This window comes from Rhinatrema bivittatum, chromosome 2, assembly GCF_901001135.1.
Source record: "Rhinatrema bivittatum chromosome 2, aRhiBiv1.1, whole genome shotgun sequence".
Taxonomy (NCBI): domain Eukaryota; kingdom Metazoa; phylum Chordata; class Amphibia; order Gymnophiona; family Rhinatrematidae; genus Rhinatrema; species Rhinatrema bivittatum.
In genome coordinates this window covers 19,670,704-19,691,735 of record NC_042616.1, presented here as the reverse complement: position 1 = coordinate 19,691,735, position 21,032 = coordinate 19,670,704, and the positions used below count along the sequence as shown (strand labels likewise).

The 21,032-nt window shown below is 46.1% G+C and overlaps 1 protein-coding gene across 4 annotated transcripts in view; it reads left to right on the top strand.

The window, feature by feature from the left end:
* Window positions 1-21,032, top strand: part of LOC115083627 (zinc finger protein 585A-like) — a 738,796-nt gene that overhangs the window by 13,340 nt on the left and 704,424 nt on the right. For all 4 annotated transcript variants that reach the window (XM_029587553.1, XM_029587552.1, XM_029587555.1 and 1 more), the window contains exon 3: window positions 6,819-7,184. In XM_029587553.1, the coding sequence (XP_029443413.1) occupies window positions 6,819-7,184 (366 nt within the window). The remainder of the gene's footprint in view (window positions 1-6,818; window positions 7,185-21,032) is intronic.

Below are 21,032 nucleotides of genomic sequence, written 5' to 3'. Positions count from 1 at the left end.
TTTCCTTGTCTTCATCACAGGGGACGAACAACAGATAACATATAATTTGAGCTCAAAATTCGTATCAAAAATGTATCAAAAGAAAAGTGGATCAAAAATCAAAAATTCAAAAATGTGTATGAAAAATAAAAGTTCAGAATTCTGTCAAAAAGGTAGAAGTCCTATCGAAAAGGTAGAAGTCCTTGAAGACCTGAAAAGTAAATACTAGCATACAATTCGAATATTGTACATATAGATTTCCAACCAATAATATTAAATAAATTTAATCAATAATGTTCTGAGCTTATAGTCAATGTGTCATATCAAATAATTAAAATAATTAGAACTCAAATATCAAATAACTAATACTTAAATATGCTACATTTTAAACTAGAAACTATTTCTCCTTTTTTTTTTCTCTTCCGTTCGTAGTACAGCTAGTGCTGGCAGAACAGATAAGCTGTACTCTGCATGTTTGCAAGAGACAACTTCCCCTTTTTTTTTTCTGTTAAGATACAGTTTGACTCTTTAGTTAAAATGTCCTTTCAAATTCATAATTCTCCTCTCAGAATCATAATTCAGCAGCTCAGACTCTAAATTCTAACACTAGTATATGTTCTTGTCAGTACTCAAGTTCAGTATTAAAGGAATGTGAAGTCAGTAACGTAATAAAGAATCAGTATGTAAAGTTGAGAGCAAAGGGGATTTATTTTGGTGGGAGGTGTATCTCGCTCCCCCCTTGATCCCTCTTATACCACAAATGTACAGTTTAAAGCAGAAAGGAAATAACATGTTGTAAGAGGAAGGTATCGCATGCGCTTGGTGATCACCTTAATAAAAATACATTCACATTGAAAAGAGGAACTTACACTTAAAACTATATGGTACCGTTTAAAAATTAACTTACTTATACTAAAAATGCTTATACTAAAATATACCTGCAAATGGTAACACAAATAAATCTTAATAGCTTGAACAATAAGACCTGTAAATACATTAACATAGGAAGCCTAGCAACCCGTTATATCTGTCCACAAGCTTATTACTTTTAGGGCGTTAAACATCTGTGATGGCACTACAAAAGTTCTCAATCAGATAACAACTGACTGACCACATGCATCTGATCCCAGTGCACGGCTGCTGTCTTCTGTAGTAGGGACAGCACGTAATTAGTCAGACAAAGTCTATAGAGACATATCTATTTATTTTTGGATTTTATATACCGGAGGATTTTATATACCGGGGGTTCCTGTATACAACGCGTGTCACTCCGGCTTACATGACAGACATCGGGAAGGCTGGCAAGGATTTACTGGTCTTATGTACGCAAATATCCTAGGTAAGCAAATTCTTATTTTAGCTTCTTTGTCCTGAAATGAATATTGCAGTAAAGCAAGCAATAGCTATAAAAATAAGGCTCAGAATAAGGAGATCATCCTAAAGGATAGTCTTACTAAATGTGGTTCCATTTAAAACTGTGTTTCATATTAAGTTCACACTGTGTTCTGTCCAAGCTTCACTAAGGTGGCAATGTAAGGTCCTACGTACGCAGATACCTTCTCTGATAAGTGTGAACTCACTTTATCTGGGGACATGTATGTTGGCTATTAAAGCCTGGCGTCATTGTGATGGAGGGACGTATTGGCTCCGACTGCCACTGCTCCTCCAGTGATTAGGGTCAAATTGTGGTGGTGGCGGCCTATTGTCAGGTGGGGGTCTACTCGGTCCCCCCCTTGCAGCATATCTGCCTCTAATATTCCCTCTTGGGGACAAAAAGCTGTTGTTACGTCGATAATGGCAATCCCTACTATAATGGCCATAATGTCCGCATTGATAACACTGCACGTCTGGTAGACGGCGTTGTGGTGTTGGCCAATCTGGAGTGTATCTGCCTTCCTCTTGTTCCCATATTTCTCTATCTTTCTCCCAATCCCAGGGTCCTGTGTTCTGACCTCGGACTGCTGGGCGTCCCCTCCCTCTACTTTGAGGCCTTCCTCTCTGATATTGACCATCATCGTAAGATTGATAAAAACAATCCTGGCTATCTGCAGCCCCACTGTTCTGTTCGTCAGTTTTCTGTTCCTGAAGCTGTTTAAGCTGCAGGGCACAGACCTTAGTTTGTGCTTTCATCAGCTCTTCCTGTGGCTTCTCTCTAGCTTCCTCGAACTTCCGCACATGGTGTAAGAATTGATTATGCATTTGAGTCCAGTACATATCAGTTATGCCTACCACGGAAGACAAAGCTAACCGCAATTTATCAGGCAGGGTCTGCAAAAACATATGGCAGAAAAAAGGAAGTGAATTAGGCTCATTGTAGGGAGCATTCATTTCTTGACTGAAAACTTCTTGAAAAGAGTGTAAATGATTATCAAATGATGTAGTTTTTGGGTTCCACCGAGATGCAGACAAACGGGTGAAATCTCTCTGTTTGGGGTACAGGTGCCTAAGGGCCTCCCATACATCAGGTCTGTGGGGGTTAAAGGAATCCCCATCATAACACTGAGTTTGCATTACCTGGGATCTCTTACATCGAGACCATACAGCATTCTGTTCCAAACCAGGTGTCTGAGCAAAAAGAGCTTTAACGTCTCCTAATGCTAGTTGCATCCCTATTGTGTGTTTCTCTAAAGCTTGTATCCAGCCTTCTGCACCTCGAGAGAGCAGGGGCAACTTAGAAAGTATGGTATGCATATCTGTGAAAGTCCATGGGATATAAATTGGACGTGGGGCTCCATCAGAGCTAGTTTTGGTGACTATGGGCAGCGCACGTAACGCGTCTGTTACTGGGGTTGGTGGCAGGAAGATATTTTTATCCTTACGTTCTCCCCATGGGGCCTGGGTTATCTGGGTTTTCTGTGATATGTCAGGAAATTGTCCCTCATATTTCTCCCAAACTGCTAAACCATCCCTCATGTATTGCCATTGACTAACTGACCAGCAAGGGTCTGGATTGTCCACTATGGCACTCCTAGCTGTATTCATATCATCAGGTTCCAGAGACCCTTGGAGGGGGTATACCCTCATCTGTGGGCTCAAAACAAGAGTCCAGCCATGTAACATGTCAAGCCAGATGATAACATATGTATCAGACTGTTCCATTTTTGTCACGTACTGTGCTGGGGTGAGAATAGTAGTGGCAGAGACCGGAAGAACTCTCGTGGTCTCATGCCTTTCATCTTCAGGGGCGAGATGTCGCCTTCGCCGCCTTACCTTGTCAATTAACTCAGTGTTGAACAAGGGTGTGGTGTTGAACAAGGGTGAATCTATGTGTAGATTCAGTGGTGCATGTATGTGCGGGGGAGGTGGAGCAGGGATATTTACCTCCGACACCGGAGCTGTTGGATCAGGATTGTCTGTCGTCAGTATCAAACGAGGGTACGGGGTAAGCACTGGAGGCTTACGTTCTGACTTGGGTTCAGACTTGGGTTCAGGTTCAGCTGCACTAGTTGCCTCAGCCACTTGTGTAGGCTGCGAAGAGGGATCATTAACAGGAACACAGTGTAAGGTACCTTCGACCTTAACCGTTCCAGACATAGGCATTTCCGGTACTGAGGGACTGTTTTGCAGTTTCACCTCAGCCGGTGCTGTAGGGATTAAATGGGAATAACCGATAGCGGTTACCACCTCCTCTAAAGGTGGTGAGGGTCCTGTACTCTGCACCAGACATTTGGTACCGGACATTTGGGAAGCAGCATCAGTAGTGCTGTAAGGGGGCGGGGGCATGCTTTTCTTACTAATTTCTCCCTCTTTCTCTAGGAAAGCTTTGGTCATGACAAACCAACTATGAATTTGGACATGGTCTGCCAATTTTTTTGCTTCTTTCCCAGACTTTCGATATCTATTTTCCAGATAGGTCATGAGCTGTACAAGTAATGGCGTGTCAAAGGAGCCTCCTGCTGGCCAAGCGAGGAAGGCATCCTCTTCTGCCCACTTTACCCACTTAGAATGGCACTTACGAATCAATTGCTCAGTAGGTTTATGCAGGGCAATAACTCTGTCCAAAGGATTTAACTCACTAGCCTCTCCTACCATCTTGGGATCTCTTAATATTGCAGACCAAACTACGACACAAGTATTAACAATAAAATTTGTGTAGCCACTCCCTTATGAGAAAGAGTGGTTCAACCTTACCTTAATTGTAGTTTTCACCGTACGTGAATTCACGCTTCCGGTGTGCTGTACTTCCTCAAACACGAAGGTATTCACAGCGGGGCAGGGAGAGACAGCCTGCAGACAACTATCTAACTATCTAACTATTTATCTAACTATCTAACTAAAGACCTATCTACTCCTTTTCGTTCCGTTCGACTGGTTACCTGTTCCTACTTAAATTACTTGGGCTCCAGTGCGTTACCGCCAAAACAACCGGGATAGGGCCAAAAGGCAGCGTCAAGTCTGCCAATTGTTTTTGAACTTATTAGTACACTAACGGAAAAACCTATGACTCACTCGTATAAGACAAGTGTTTACTTACCTTTCCAGACTGTGTGGCCAGCTCCAAGTACGTATTCCTTGGAATGCTGGATCTGAAGGCTTCTTATTTCTGGCGGTACGTATTCCCGCTTCGGGATCCACCTGACACTCCGTCCCTGTACGTGTTCCCTCGGGGGTTCCAGGTAAAAAGTCCCAGGTGGTTATGTCGTAATATTCAACTTGGGCTTATTGATTGGTACTGTACAAGATCTGCCAGATAGCAGTGCGCGCTAAGGTCTAGGAGATATTGGTGGAGAGATAATAAAAGTTAATGAACAGTTTTTTTTTTTCTTTTCTTTGAGAGTAAGACTTACTTCCTCAAAGTGGTTACTGAAGTGCTTCAGGTCTCAAAAATCTCAAAGTAGATTCAGGATGCTTCAGGGCGGTTTTCCACTCCCAATCAATGGCACCCTCACTTCCTTCGATGCTGGCAATGAGGTATCCCTGAAGGTGTGCTAGCCCGCGATACCCGCATCAGGCATTAGGCTTTCCTCCGTCTTCTTTCCGGCTCGAAGGACCATATGTTTTCTGCGGGTATTCAGGAAGCACCTTCAGACAGCTTTTTGATCTAAAAGGCAAATTTATTGATAGCAATACAAAGACAATATATAAGAAGAAACAAGGAAAAGAGGAAGTCGTTGTTTCCTGGAGACGCAGGTCAGTGGCAACTGGGCATCAAGCTTGCTTCTCAGCTCTGGACTGCCCGGGTTGAGACTTTTAAACTTTTTTCATTGTCCAATAGAAATACATTGATGCACATCCTGGGTGTATTAATTTCAGTCAATATCCAATTATGAACGTAGCTTTATTGTCCAATCAGGCACCGTCTCTGGGGTGTTGCCTTCTTCCGGTATTGAGCTTTGCCAAAGCACATGGTTGTGGAATATGTTGCCAGCAGAATCAGGAAATACATATTCAGGCTTAAGGCCTATATACAGAACATAAGAAAATGCCATACTGGGTCAGACCAAGGGTCCATCAAGCCCAGCATCCTGTTTCCAACAGTGGCCAATCCAGGCCATAAGAACCTGGCAAGTACCCAAAAACTAAGTCTATTCCATGTAACCATTGCTAATGGCAGTGGCTATTCTCTAAGTGAACCTAATAGCAGGTAATGGACTTCTCCTCCAAGAACTTATCCAATCCTTTTTTAAACACAGCTATACTACCTGCACGAACCACATTCTCTGGCAACAAATTCCAGAGTTTAATTGTGCGTTGAGTAAAAAAGAACTTTCTCCGATTAGTTTTAAATGTGCCCCATGCTAACTTCATGGAGTGTCCCCTAGTCCTTCTACTATCTGAAAGAGTAAATAACCGATTCACATCTACCCGTTCTAGACCTCTCATGATTTTAAACACCTCTATCATATCCCCCCTCAGTCGTCTCTTCTCCAAGCTGAAAAGTCCTAATCTCTTTAGTCTTTCCTCATAGGGGAGTTGTTCCATTCCCCTTATCATTTTGGTAGCCCTTCTCTGTACCTTCTCCATCGCAATTATATCTTTTTTGAGATGCGGCGACCAGAATTGTACACAGTATTCAAGGTGCGGTCTCACCATGGAGCGATACAGAGGCATTATGACATTTTCCGTTTTATTCATCATTCCTTTTCTAATAATTCCCAACATTCTGTTTGCTTTTTTGACTGCCGCAGCACACTGAACCGACGATTTCAATGTGTTATCCACTATGACACCTAGATCTCTTTCTTGGGTTGTAGCACCTGTAGTACCAAGGATCAGTCCAGACGCCCGCCCATGTCAGTAGCAGTCCCGACACTGTATTCTTGTATTTCAGAATTCCTGTATGGAACGCTTACACAACCTTCTACTCTTTTCGTATAGCGGCAATTTCAGCCGGGGTTTTGGGGGTTTTTTTTCCTCATTTTTTCCAAGAGTTCATGTTTCCCTTGTTGTAGTCACAGGTTCTTGCCTAAGATTTCTTCTAAAATTCTGCTTTGTTATCGATTTATACTGAAGGATCGCAAGAGTGCGCACCAGGTTATATGGGTGGTGCCTTTTCAGTTTCTCTCTGACTCCATCTGCTGGACAGGAGGCATAACCCAGCAGTCTGGACTGATCCTTGCTACTACAGGAACGAAAATTATCAGGTAAGTCCTAATTTTCCTTTCACATGTTACAAAAAAGTTTATTATTTAGCTGCTTTAGGGCAAGTTACCTCCTTTCCAGTTTTGTTGTTTCATAGATAGGATGTTGCTGTGTGAGGTTTGGGAGTTGGTGCTGTTTAAATGTGATGGGTTTGATACAAAGGTGCTGAGTGTTTTCTGCAGGGTTTTCTGTTACTTCCCAAAGTGCCTGGTACAGGAGGGAATTAACTCTCCAGATTCTCTTTCTCTCGTCCTCAGCCCGACCTGTCTCTGATGCTGACTACATCGAATAGAAAGGGAAAGTCTAAATCTCGCCCGTCTCCCATGGATGGTTTTATGGGTTCTGGGACTTCAGTGGAGCCCAGGAAGGGGGTTCTGCCTTCTCCTGAGCCAGATCCCTCCTCTGTGCAGCCTCTGGCAGTGCCCCCGGGATCAGAGGAGGGGGCAGGGCTGGCTCTGGATCCACTGCAGCCCAGGACTTTGGGCTCTCTGTGGATGGTTGTGGAGCGACCGGAAGCAACAATGAGCAGCAAGTTGGAAAGGATTGAAGGGGAAATCTCCTCAGGGACCCAGGAGAAGAAAATCTCTGCTCAGGCTAAGCGGCTGCAGGCACCGGAGAGCAAGGTAGGAAATTTACTCATTAATTCTCCTGGGTCCATTCAGGATAAAGTTTGTTAGAAGAAAAATTAAGAATTTGGAAAATGTTGCCAAAAGAGAAATATTTTAGAATTATCAACTTTCCCAAGAGAGAATATTTCACCAGGGGAGATGATTAATAATTATTTAGGGGAGGCTTTGCAAATATCTAAGGAATCTCTTCTTCTAATTAACCACATTTCTTTATTTTATCTTATACTAGCCATTAAGCCCATAACAACGGGCTACATTTAAAAAATTTTTTTGGTCCATTTCCTTCCCTCTCCCTCCCCTCCCCTTTCAGCTCATCCATAACCCCTTCCCTCAGATGGCGCAGACGGAAGATCTCCGGGGGGTGCTTCGCGCCGCTTCCGCAGCTACTGCTCCTCACCACCGCCGCTACTCGCTGTCGCCGCTACTGCTCCTCCCAGCGCCATTTTCTTTCAGGCACGCTCTGCTCTGACCGACGTGCTCACCCACACATGCGTGGTAGAGCTGCGCTCTACCACGCATGTGCAGCACATCTGTCAGGGCTCCCTTATCTAGTACATACTGTTATTCTGATAACAATCATAACAGTTCACAGTATAAATATAATTAAAATCAGTGACCTCAGCCATCCAGTATCTCTCTGTCTCCTAGCAGATGTGGAGGTGCTATCCCCTTACGGTCCCTCCCCCAGTTGAGAATTCCTTTTTTTTTTTTTTTTTTTTTTTTATTTATGATTTTGAATCAGAACTACAAGGCAAAAATAACCAAGTTGGTTACATCCATGGCAAATACAAAATCAGCATATCAACAAGACAAACATAATGATACATATAGAAAGTGAAAGATGCATAAATAAACCATTAAAAGTGTAACCTTGATAACAGGTGTCTGAGTTTTTTATTATTACTTCCCCCCCCCCCCCCCACCCTGTTTCCCCTTGCAAGTCTGAGCAACAACCCCATGTTGGAAAGCACAAGATACCCCTAGCTATGTTAGGATCACTAGGATCTAGACCCACGGATGTGCCTTATGGGATAGATGTCTCTCCCTTCCATGCCTTCCAGCATCTCCATCGCAATTCAAATTTGGCAAGTTGTTTCCGCCTAAGAGCTGTGAGTTTATTCAAATAGTGTACATTTTGCAAGCGTTTTATCACTCTCCCTAAGGTGGGAATCTGGTCTGTTTTCCAACAACACGCTAATTCCATACGTGCCGCTAATAACGCTTGTTGTAAAAAATAATCTTCTGTACTATAATGTGTATCCCTGGGAGCTTGGAGCAGAAAGACCACCGGGTCCTGAGTCACCGTACTGCCCATTATATCTGAAAGCCATTGAGCCACTATGTCCCAATACTTCCGCACTACTGGGCACGTCCACCAGATATGTAAAAAGTTACCTATCTCCCCGCAACTCCGCCAGCACCTTTCAGATACTTGGGGATAGAAGCGATGTAGCTTCGAGGGTGTAAGATACCATCGATATAACATTTTATATCCATGTTCCACTATGGAGGCTGCAATTGAACACTTATTAGTAGCCTCAAAAATGCTTGCCCATTGCGAAGCCGGTAGAACATATCCCAGATCTTTTTCCCAATTTTGAATATGAGCCGGCTGTGTACTTAATTCTCCATTTAAGAGGAGATAAATCCGAGATATCACCTTTGTAAGAGTGCTTGCCAAGTCGCAGAACCCCTCAAACAGAGTTTTTCCCCTGCGGAGATCCGCTAGACTCTCCTTTTGAGAGATATAATGATGTAATTGGTAATAAAAGAAATAGGTATTACTAGGCAAATCGTATTTCGCCTGCAGTTCTGGAAAAGTCCACAGCCGTCCCTGATTCCAAACATGTTCTAAGCGTGTACACCCCTGCTTTTCCCATCGCTTAGCCGCCACACACTCCATACCTGGACGAAACCCCGGATTTCCCGAGATAGAAGTCCTCATATAAACCACCCTGTTACCCGTCAGAGCAACTTTCCATGTGTCCCAAATGTGTAGTGTATGCCGTATGGTCGGAGGACAAATATCTGGCAATTTCCTATGTTGTTTCGGTAACCAGGCCAATTTATCTAAACAAGTTTCCGACAAAAGGTCGGCTTCTAGTTGCACCCACCTCTTGTCTGAATTCTGGCGGTGCCAATCCAGCAGTGGCCTCAGCTGTGAGGCCACGTAGTACCACTGAAGACAAGGTACTCCCAAGCCTCCTCTGCTCTTAGGCAGGAACATAACTCTTCTACTCACTCTCGGAGGCCTCCTTTTCCAAATAAACTGGAAAAGCTTTTTTTTGCCAACTCCGAATCACCCCCGGTGAAACGTATACAGGTAGAGTTTGGAATAAGTATCCCAATCTAGGTAAGATGTTCATTTTGACCGTGGCCACTCTACCGAGCCATGAGAGAGACCCCCTTTCCCAATTTTGCAAATCCGCTATAATTTTCTCCCATATACCCACATAATTATGTTGAAATAATTTCTCTAAATCTGGGCCAAGACGTACACCTAGATATTTCAAAGTAGAGTGAACCAATTTAAATTTAAGGGAATGTTTCTCGTTCAGACTGCGAAAATGTTCGTCCGTAAGAGTTACATTCAATAGTTCGGATTTATCAACATTTAACTTGTAACCCGATATGGCACTACATTTTTTAAATTCCTGAACTAAAGGCGATAAGGATCTATCTGGATGAGCCACTGTAAATAGAACATCATCGGCAAACATCGAAAGCTTATATTCCTGAGTGCCTACTTTCAGACATTGAATCTCAGGGAGGGATCTAATTTTGGCCGCTAGAGGTTCCAAGTATAACGCAAATAGCAATGGGGATAAAGGGCAACCCTGTCTCGTGCCACGTGCTATCCCAAAAGGTTTAGTGTAGCCTCCATTAACCTTAATACAAGCACTAGGCTGATGATAAAGCTTACGAATCCAAGACGTGAACTGCCCTCCCAGGCCCACCTTGTTCAACACAGCAAATAAGTAGTCCCAATGTACAAGGTCGAAGGCCTTCTCCGCATCCACTGTCAATAATACCAACGGAGTTGCGGAGACCTGTGCCTGCCAGATTAAATTCCCCACTCTACGGACATTATCCGCTGCTAATCTCCCTGGGATAAAACCCTTTTGGTCGGGGTGTATCAGATGTGAGGCTACCGAACCCAATCGTTTTGCCAAAATTTTTGCCAAGATCTTCAAATCAAGATTTATCAAGGATATGGGTCTATAGGAGCCACAAAGCGTCGCATCCCTCCCGGGTTTAGCCAAAATAGTGATGCCCGCCCTATTAGCTGCTGCGGTAAATTGACCATCGCTCAACAAGTGATTAAAAGCTGCTTGTAAGGGGGTAGCCAACTGAACGGTGAATTTCCTATAGAAACCTGCAGAAAATCCATCGATTCCTGGGGATTTACCCAACTTCAATTCTTTTAAGGCCTCCTGTACTTCCAATAAAGATATCTCCTTATTCAAACGGGCCTGTTGGAGAGTATCTAATTGAGGGAGGTCAATATCCGCCAAATAAGACTCTATCTCCTTAGCAGAGATATCCTCTCGCCCAGAATACAGTTGTTGGTAGAATTGCGTAAATCTTTCCCTAATTTTTTCATTCTCAGTGAGCACTTCCCCTTGTGCCCCCCTAATCTTTATAATTTGGTTTTGGGTAGCCCGAGCTTTCAATTTCCTAGCCAGGAGGCGGCTCGCCCTATTACCCCCTTCAAAGAATTTCTGCTTTGCCTGGTCCAAGTGAAAAATGGTTTCTTTATGGGACAGATCCTTCAATTCAGCCCTCAGTTTTTCCAATTGTTGTCCTATATTTTTATCAGGGCTTCTTTTGTGTCTTATCTCCAATCGGCCTATCTGCTGTAATAATTCCACCCTTCTTCGGTCACCCTCCCTATGCAGGTAGGACACGCGAGCTATTAATTTCCCTCGAACTACAGCCTTAAGGCACTCCCAGACAGTGGTAGGTGCTACACCCTCTGTAACATTCTCACGTAAATACAAGTCAATTTCCGACTCCAGTTCTGTGCAGTAAGAAGCATCATCCAGTATACTTTCATTGAGTTTCCAAAAACGATCCCCAGAGGGAACCCCCATCCCCTTTACCCTTAACCATGTAGCAGCATGATCGGACCAAGTAATAGGCTCAATTCCCGTGAGTTGTACAGAATTGACTAGTGCTTTATCTACTAATATGTAATCAATCCGAGAATATGTTTGGTGCACCCGGGGAAAAAAAGGTATAATTTCTCTCCGTTGGGTGAAACAATCGCCAAGCATCAATCAAATTCCATTGCCTCAACAATCTTTTAAAGCTCTTCCGATGAGCACTACCTACAACCCCCTTATTGTTACTGGAATCTAGGAAAGGATACCTGGTGAGGTTAAAATCACCGCCAAGTATAATATATCCCTCTGCCCATTGCTGCAGCACATCAGAGATTTTATGTAAAAAAGGCCCCTGTCCCTGATTAGGAACATATATGTTCATTAAAGTATAACAGGCGGACCCCAGTTTGAACTTGAGTAATATATAGCGGCCTTCGGTGTCCCTGATCACAGACTGCACATCCATTATCACATCTTTAGCAAACAGCACCCCCATATTTATTATCCTTGGTAGCGGCTGCATAATATTGGGTAGGGTATTGGGTAGATGACATAAGCTTCTCATGCCGCTTTTTGAGATGTGTTTCCTGACATAAAAGTATATCTACCTTCGCCCTACTCAGATCTTGAAATAAATTCTTCCTCTTAAAGTAGGAATTCAGCCCTTTTACATTCCAAGATAAAATATTCAAGTCATGCATCATTATACCATAAAGAAATTATTGAGCTGTCACCCCGTACATCTGTAAAGTGTGTACCTAAATACACCATCAGCCCTGCAGAAGTATCAAAGTCCATAGCACAAACAAAAATACCCAACATGTTACCATACTTCTTCCCTGCTATGCTCCCCGACTTGCAATACCCCCCTGCCCTCTCCCAACTCCTGGAATCCATTGCTGGATGTGAGGACTAACGTCTCCTCCCATACCTGCCCACCAGTGTGAAATCCACCGCCCCACCCTTTCAGTTGGTCTTACATTCGCTAAAACATTACCCCATCTTAAGCATTTGCATCCCAATTGAAAACTTGTCACACTATTGAACCATCCCAAAAATCTCTCACCACCGAGAACCCAATAACAGATAACAGTGTGCCTTGGCAATCTATAAAGTGCACTCCCCACTTAGCATATTTCTATAACTCTCCCAATGTCCCGATCAGTCCGGGTTAGTGAGTTGCGCAGGGACTTCCTCTGACTGTCTGCGGAGCCGCTTGCCCCCAGACTGCACTCTTTGCCATCTTTGGAATTTATCAGTCATATGCGGTTGCGACGTCGGCCTTGTACTGCCCTCTGGCATATGCAGGATCCCTGCTGCTCGAAGTAATGCTGTTGCTTCCTCCACTTTCTGGACCCTGGTATTCACCCCCTGAATAGTTATCAAGAGGCCAAAGGGAAACAGCCATCTGTATTTATAGTTGTTATCTCTTAACACCTGCAACACTTCCCGAAATTCCCTTCGTCTGCGTATGGTGATGGGAGACAGATCCTGGAAAACTTCAATTTTCTTTCCATGCCATTGAAAATCCTTAGTATTCCTCGCCAGCCGTAAAATGCTGTCTTTAACTTTATAATTATGAAAACACACCACCACGTCTCGTGGGACATTGCCTTTGGGTTTGGCTAACGCCCTGTGTGCTCTGTCTAATAGTATCTGTGGCAGAGGTTCATCCGGTGTTGCTTGTGCTTCCCCAAAAAGAAGGCTGCAGATTTCCTTGATAACCTTTTCACAGTCCACATAAGGTTCTCCTTCAGGGATCCCCCTGAATCTTAGATTCCCTCTGCGAGATCTATTCTCTAGATCTTCTAGCCATATCTGTTGTTCCTCAGACTTTTGCATCAGTTTTGTTAACTCCTGTTGCGTCTCTGTGGCAGCCTGCGCCTGATCTCCCACCTGCGTTTCCAAAATGTCCACCCGTGCTCCCAGGGCTGCATGATCACGCCGCATGTCGGCTGCTAGAGTATGTATCTCCTCCCGGAGGGAGCCCATCCCCTCCTTTATTTCGCGGAACCAATTTTGGAAATCCGCCTTGGAAATCGCCGAGTCTATTATTGTACCTGGCGATTCTGCCCGCATCAGGCCTCCTGGTGATTCTGGCCGCTGCTCCGCTTCAGCCTCGTGGTCCATGCGGCCTGATCGAAATTCCTCCGGGGCTGCCGTGAATGAGAACTGTTTCAAGTCCACCTGTTTTTTGCGCACCGACATGCCTGCCGTGATCCCCAACCGAAGCGCACTACTTGGGATGCAAAACGAGCGTTTTTTGATAAGCTTTTGGGGTAAATTGCACTCGGTGGGTAGCGGAGCTCCGACTTCACGCCGCCATCAGCCTGGTGACGTCACTTCCTCCCTCCAGTTGAGAATTCCTGAGGTGATTTCCGAGATCTCTCAGAGATGTACCTTTGTCCAGTAGCGGTTCCCAGCGTGGACTTTGTTTTAATGTCAATTTTTTATTGAGCAAATTGAAAAACAGAAGGTCCCCGCTGTGTTGACACTGCCACAGCCTCGGACCAAATTACAGTGAACATCCAAGCTTCTGCTCATTTATAGGCATACACCATCTCCCACCCTCCCACAAAAGGACTTTGGTTTAAAGCAGCGGGTGCAGGAAGCCGAGCGTGGCGGTGAACGCCTAAGCCCTCTCACCCCTCAGCCGGAGACCATCTCTGTACTCAGCCAGTAAGCGCTGAGCCCGGGTAAGTAGAGAAGATCTCCTCCGATTCAGAGACGTGGAAAGGCTTTGGTAAATCTTTCCTCCGTTCTCCTTGCTCGTTGCGCCGTACCGACGACGTTCCCGATCCCGTTGGGGCAAGGGAAGGAGGTTTCCGAGCAGGTTTAGTGGCCCCTGATGGGCCAGGCCCCACTTCAGGCTCGGTGCGGTGCCATTTCCCCTCCTTGACCGTTAGTACGTGCGGTGCGGGCCGGCCCTGCTGTGCGCCTGACCCCACCCCTTAATGAGTGCGCATCTCTGCACATAACCGCGCGCATAAGCACAGTCGTACATTCGTGCACAACTGGATGCTTATACTTAGGCTCGTCAGGGTGGATTTGTTCGTGCGCGAGTCCGTGCTGGCTGACTGAACGCACAAGTTACAGTGAACTACGGCTCCAGCAACAAAGAAGCCCAAGCGCCCCCCTCTGCTGCCTGCCATATTAGGGCTGCGCAGCCTGACCTGGATCCTTCCTGTGTCAGCTCTGTGAGGAAGCCCAGGGAGGGCCGGACTCTCAGAACTTCTCCCAGTCGGAGGATGGGTCAGCCAGGACCTTATCTGTTAGCGCCCGGATCTGAGCAGTCCCGGGGCTGCGTCCTCCTTGGGAGAGGGCAGTTCAGGGGGGCTTACCCCAGATCCTCCTGGGCTAGGCATGGACCCAGCAACCTTTTCCTGGATGGAATTCGTTCAGGGCCTTCCAAGCCTTTGTTCAGGCGCAGTCGGCTGCTGCCCCTGCCCGGTCTGGGAAGGCCTCGTCCTCCCAGCCCTATCCGCAGGCTTACCAAGGGTATCCCTGACAGGGATCCAGACCCCACGGATGACGAGGGGGATGCAGTCTCATTGGAGGACAGGGAAATCCTTCCAGGCCTGGAGCCGTACCGGCCCATGCTATGATCTTTCCACAGAGATGAATTGCCAGCCCTGGCCTCCCAGACCCTGAAGACTCTGGGAGTTCCCGGCCCAGACCCTGTGTCAGAACCAAAGAGGAGTCCCATCCTGGTGTCTCTACGGAAAGCCTCTTGCTATTTCCCGATTCTGGAAGCCATCCAGGAGGTGATTGACCTGGAGTGGGACACCCCGGAAGCAGCTTTCAAGGGGGTCTGACCGAGGAGGCCTTGGACCTTCTGGAGCCGGCGGTGTCTCCTCTCTTTGCCTCTTTGGCAATCCTTTCTTCTGCCAGACATTTTGCTTTCCTGATTACTTTCTTCGTCTCTTTCAGTTTAACCAGATGTTCTTCCCTGTGTTCTTTTCTTTTTGGGTTCCTTTATATTTCTCAAATGCGGTTCTTTTTATTTGTATTTTATCAGCCACCTTCTTTGAGAACCAGATTGGTTTCCTGTTTCTCTTGCTCTTGTTTACTCTTTTTTTGTATTTAAGTTTTATTAATCCATATTAATGCAATAACATTTGCATAAACAGATGCAGGAATATAGCAATACAGAAAATCATGACATCTTAATGTAAGCAATAATGATAAAGCAAATAAATAAATAAGACAAGGGATGCTTTGATTGGGATTCTTAAATTGTCTGAACGTCTGCATTATCCCTCGTCACTAGTAGATGTTGTCACTGAGTCGTAGACGCCACAGGGGCTGGATTTCCCCTCCATTGCAGATACGGATTCCCCGCCTGATTAAATGCAGGAATGTTGTGTTGCTTCTGGGCAGTTACCTTGTATAAGATGCACATAGTGTCCAACTTTTGAAGTAAGAGGGCACCAGCTCCTGCTTCCACGTCGCTGCCAGTAATCACCGTGTGCCCAAACAGAATTGGGTAACCAGCTCTCTTTCACTCCCAGGGCCCTCATTGGGGACATTCGGTGAAGCTCGGTCAGGGGACAAAATAATAGCTCTGCCCAAGATCCAGTGTATAATGCCCAATACTTCCTTCCACAGTCTTCCCATCTTAGGGCAATCCCACCACATAGGGATAAAAGGACCCGACTGATCACAACCTTTCCAGCAGAAATCATTGGAGCAGATTTTAGCACAGTGGAGCCTATGAGGGGTAAAATGCCAGCGAAATAAAACTTTCAACCCATTTTCCACAAGGGAAGCGGATATGGAACACTTCTTGGCATGTAAGAGGATCAGATCCCACTCTTCTCTGGAGAGAGACTTCTCTAGATCTTTCTCCCATGCTTTGATATAGTTTGGTATACAATGAGGAGCATTCTGTAGGAGACCATAAATCTTGGAAAGCCTTCCCTTTAAGCTGATCTGCTCACTCATGCCCTCCCTCAAACTGCGGTTCTCCCGGGCGCAGTTCCCCTTCTATGGAGGCTTTCTTTATGAAATGACATATTTGCAGATAAGGGTAAACGTTAGGAGATTGCAACTGAAATAGTTCCCGAAGTTGAGCAAAGGTCATTTCCTAGCGTGTGGCAGATGGACTCAAAACAAGTGGATATAGTGTGCTCGTGCTAGCAGTTGGAGACGGATCTGACGTCGGCACGGGTACATATACCCCCACAGGAAGTGAAGCAACTCAGTAATTTCCGTCTCCAAAGCAGTTTGGAGAGCCTGCACGCTCGCTGAGCGTGTTTCCAAATTCTACTTACTAAATTTCTAAGAAGATGTCCGACCACACGAGCCGAGGGTCGAAGATGTCCTCCCCAACGTGGACCCTGCTCACCACAGATGCCAGCCTGAGCGGATGGGGAGCACACTGCGAAGGGCTCACCGCCCAAGGGCGGTGGAACGGCGAAGAGTCGGGGTGGAACATCAACCGCCTAGAGGCACGGGCAGTCCGGTTAGCCTGCCTGTGATTCGCTCACAGACTGCGGAACAGGGCAGTCAGAGTGATGTCAGACAACGCCACCACGGTGGCATACATCAACCGACAGGGCGGAACCATGAGCCAACAGATGTCCCGACCTTAATGAAAAAAATTTCATATCAGATCGGTTTACATATAACAAGGGGTATAACTTAATCATCAATTGGTGAGATGGCTTGAAGGGCCGAGAGCTGAGCAGAATCCATGGAGTTAGCAATCTGTTGAGTTTGTGGCATGTTTGTAGATTCCTGGTTGCTGTGTCGATTACTCTTCCCAAAGGGAGGGGCCCTGTGGGAAAACACAGCAATCGGCTAGGCTCTCTAATAAGCAACACACATGATGAGAAGCTTTATTGTATAGCAGTAGAATGGTTTGTGGACAGCGGCAGTTCTCCCTCTGGCCACAGAGTAGTCTCAGAAGATGTAGTTCAGGCCGTGCGGATGTGCAGGGTAGGTCTCCCTGATGCTGGTAATGGAGGGTCCGGTAGTGGTCCATGGAGCGAAGTACGCCAACAACCCTTCCTTGATGTGAAGAAGTGTTGACAGATCCGGTAGAAGTCCGCAGAGAGGAGTATGCTGAGAATCTGTGGTGATGAGACAAGTAGAGAGACTGAAGGTAGAGGCACTCACAAGGCCAGTAATGCTGCCGAGGATGAAGTTTCCACAAATAGAAGGTAGCGAGGCAGGCCAATGCCAGTGCTGGAGTTCATAGCGCAGGTACCAGGAAGATAGACAGGAGCAGGTAAGGCCTTCGAGCGAGTACCTGGGTGTCCTGAGCGGGTACCTGGAGAGAAACAGAAGAGAGTAGAACCCCCGTTGAGCGGGTGTTCCAAGAGTCTTCTTGAAGCGAGAGAACCCTGAAGGGTAGACAGGAGCGGAAGGCCCCCGAGGAGCGGGTACCCAGAGCATTCTGAAGCAAGAGTAACCCTGGAGGGTTTGTAGGAGCAGGTACGCTGAGAGAGCGTTTCCTTGGAGGTCGCAATAGCTGGACCGGAATCCTTGCTAACTCGTAGCAGTGTTGGAACTCGGAGGCTAAGTACCCGGAGGTAGTGACATCGTATGGTGGGGATGCCCCCAAGGTTCCCGCCATGACTTCTTCAAAGGAAGGGGCAGCAGCACGTGCCCTAGGAGGCCTCAGGGAGAACATGGCGAACGTAATCGCCCATGCCGGGCCGGGGGGTGCCAGCGGAGGTAGCCATCTTTCTCAGAGGAAAACAGAGCGGAGAAAAAGGTGAGACAGATAGGGTGCAGCCATCTGCGGCCGATGGGCGCAACAACATCTGGGAATGCTCTGACTTTACATCCCAAGAAACAATCCTTTCTATCCCTAAAGCACAGTCTCATTAACCAGTCTTTATCGGTTCAAGGGCTAAAGTCTCTATCAACGTTGCAGGAACTGGCACTTCAGTATCCGAAGTCTCCAAAAGGGCTGGAATATCCGGGTTTTGCTCTCGAACTGGTATCAAGGTTGTTATTCCTTCACTTTGTTCCTCCCTTTTTTTTTAAACTTTGGCAAAAAGAAGATTTTTGGGATTGGTGGAATTAAATTCTCAGTAACCTGAAGCGTTTCCATAAGATATCTCCTGAACAACTTCTTAGGGGAAATTATTGGTATTTGAGGAAAATGTGTACATCTCAAATTTCTATTTTTGACCAAATGTTTGATTTTCAAAGACAGGTTGTTTCTTTCTCCAGTCATTGCTGACTGGACCTGCTGGATTCCATTAACTTGAGTTCTGATCACAGACACTTGTTTTTCCAGTTCTACAGTTGTAGTAGACACCACTTTTATTTTATCTTCCACCTCTTTAATTTTAGTATTTACTGGCAGTAACTGCAGGTCTTACCATGGTAGGTATTCTCCGACAGCACCAGCAGGCTCCTCCAGCAACGCCTCTCTTCCCACACTGGTTTGCCCTGGTGATAATTCTGGGCTCCCTGCCGCTGCGTCTGCCCCGGCGAACCCTGCAGAGCCCCGCCCTCCGGCACTTTGGTCTGGTGGCGTTTTCTTCGTTTCCGGGGCACCTCTCATCGCGGCAGGGTCATCCGGTGGCGTTCCCCCGGCGGGGCGGAGTGGAGATATTGAGCCAGGGAGAGAGGGGAGCTTGAATGCCCCTCCCCCATTCTCCTGCAGCTGAAGCCCTGACCTCATGTCGCTGCGCACCACATGGGCGTCCATCGGGCCGGAGAAAGAAAGGCAACGTCTGAGGAACCGCAGGTTGAGGTTCAGTCCTTGGTTGCGTTTTCTCCCCATCGCAGGTAAATGCAGCAAGAAAAGAGACTTTAAAGTAAACACGCCCAAGGGATCCAATTGCCGAGAGAGTCTATCGAGCGGCCCATATTGGATCTGCCCCCAAGAAGGCGAGTTTTTTAACTGGATTTGAATATGGCCAGAGAGGGAGCAAGACACATGGAATCAGGAAGTCTCTTCCAGGCACTCGGCAAAGCAAGTTGGAAAGCACAGAATTGAAAAGTGGCGGGTGGTGGAGAACAGACACAGATAAGGGCAACTGCCTGATGAATGGTGTTGACGTGGAAGGAAAGAAATGAAGAAAATGAGGAGCTGCAGAGTGAATGCATTTGTAGGGGAGGGAGGAGAAGCTTGAACTGTAGGTGGAAGAGGACAGAGAGCCAATGTAGCAACCTGAGAAGAGGGTTATATGATGATAATGAAGTTAAAGACAGAGAAGTCATGCAGCTGAATGTTGAAGAGATTGCAGTGGAGAAAAACGATTCAGCGGGAGGTCAGCAGAGAGCAAGTTACAGAAGACACAATGTTAGGTTCCATATTAGGTGCTACAACCCGCAATAGGGCCCGGGGGGCTAAGAGTCTCAGCCACCCGGGCATGTGGTTTGGTTGTATTACAGTGATACTTGTATTTGCTCAATAAAAAAGTGTTTACACATAGGTGCTACAAACCCAAGAAAGAGATCTAGGTGTCATAGTGGATAACACATTGAAATCGGTTCAGTGTGCTGCGCAGTCAAAAAAGCAAACAGAATGTTGGGAATTATTAGAAAGGGAATGGTGAATAAAACGGAAAAATGCCATAATGCCTCTGTATCGCCCCCATGGTGAGACCGCATCTGAATACTGTGTACAGTTCTGGTCGCCGCATCTCAAAAAGATATAATTGCGATGGAGAAGGTATAGAGAAGGGCAACCAAAATGATAAGGGGAATGGAACAACTCCCCTATGAGGAGAAGACTAAATAGGTTAGGACTTTTCAGCTTGGAGAGAGACGGTGAGGGGGGATATGATAGAGGTGTTTAAAATCATGAGAGGTCTAGAACGGGTAGATATGAATCTGTATTTACTCTTCAGATATTAGAAAGACTAGGGGGCACTCCATGAAGTTAGCATGGGGCCGCATTTAAAACTAATCGGAGAGAAGTTCTTTTTCACTCAACGCACAATTAAACTCTGGAATTTGTTGCCAGGGGATGTGGTTAGTGCAGTTAGTATAGCTGTGTTTAAAAAAGGATTGGATAAGTTGGAGGAGAAGTCCATTACCTGCTATTAATTAAGTTGACTTAGAAAATAGCCACTGCTATTACTAGCAACAGTAACATGTAATAGACTTAGTTTTTGGGTACTTGCCAGGTTCTTATGGCCTGGATTGGCCACTGTTGGAAACAGGATGCTGGGCTTGATGGACCCTTGTTCTGACCCAGTATGGCAGGTTCTTATGAGGTGATAAGAGAGGGGAGGAGTGTTTTGGTGGCAGGCTCAGAGAGGAAGGGAGAGATTTTAGCAGTGTTATAGAGGAGGAACCGACTCACTGTAGCAGTGTTTTGGATGTGCAGAAGGAGGGGGAGGCATCAAAGATGACCCAAGGTTAGGGGCTGAGCAAACCAGGAGGATGAGAGCACAGAGAGCCCTCCTGATGTGACAGAATCAGATGTTCCTGATGTTCTGGATAATGCTCTGTTAGATCTTGGGTTTTATTACTCAGACTTATCCAGGCAGAGACGATTGATATTCTCTGTCTCTGGGATTAGACTTGTAAACCCTGAGGCCCAGAAAGGAAACTGAGTCCAGGGGAACAAGTCTGGCAGTTCCTGGGGATGAGGGGTCCTGGTGTCCATTCTTCCATGATAAAATGTATTGGGACTAAAGCCAGCTGAGCCCTTTCATGTGTCCCTGAGTGTTTCTGGTTTGTGTTTCAGGTGCCGGTGACGTTTGAGGACATCGCTGTCTCTTTCTCTCAGGAGGAGTGGGGGTATTTAGATGAAGAACAGAAG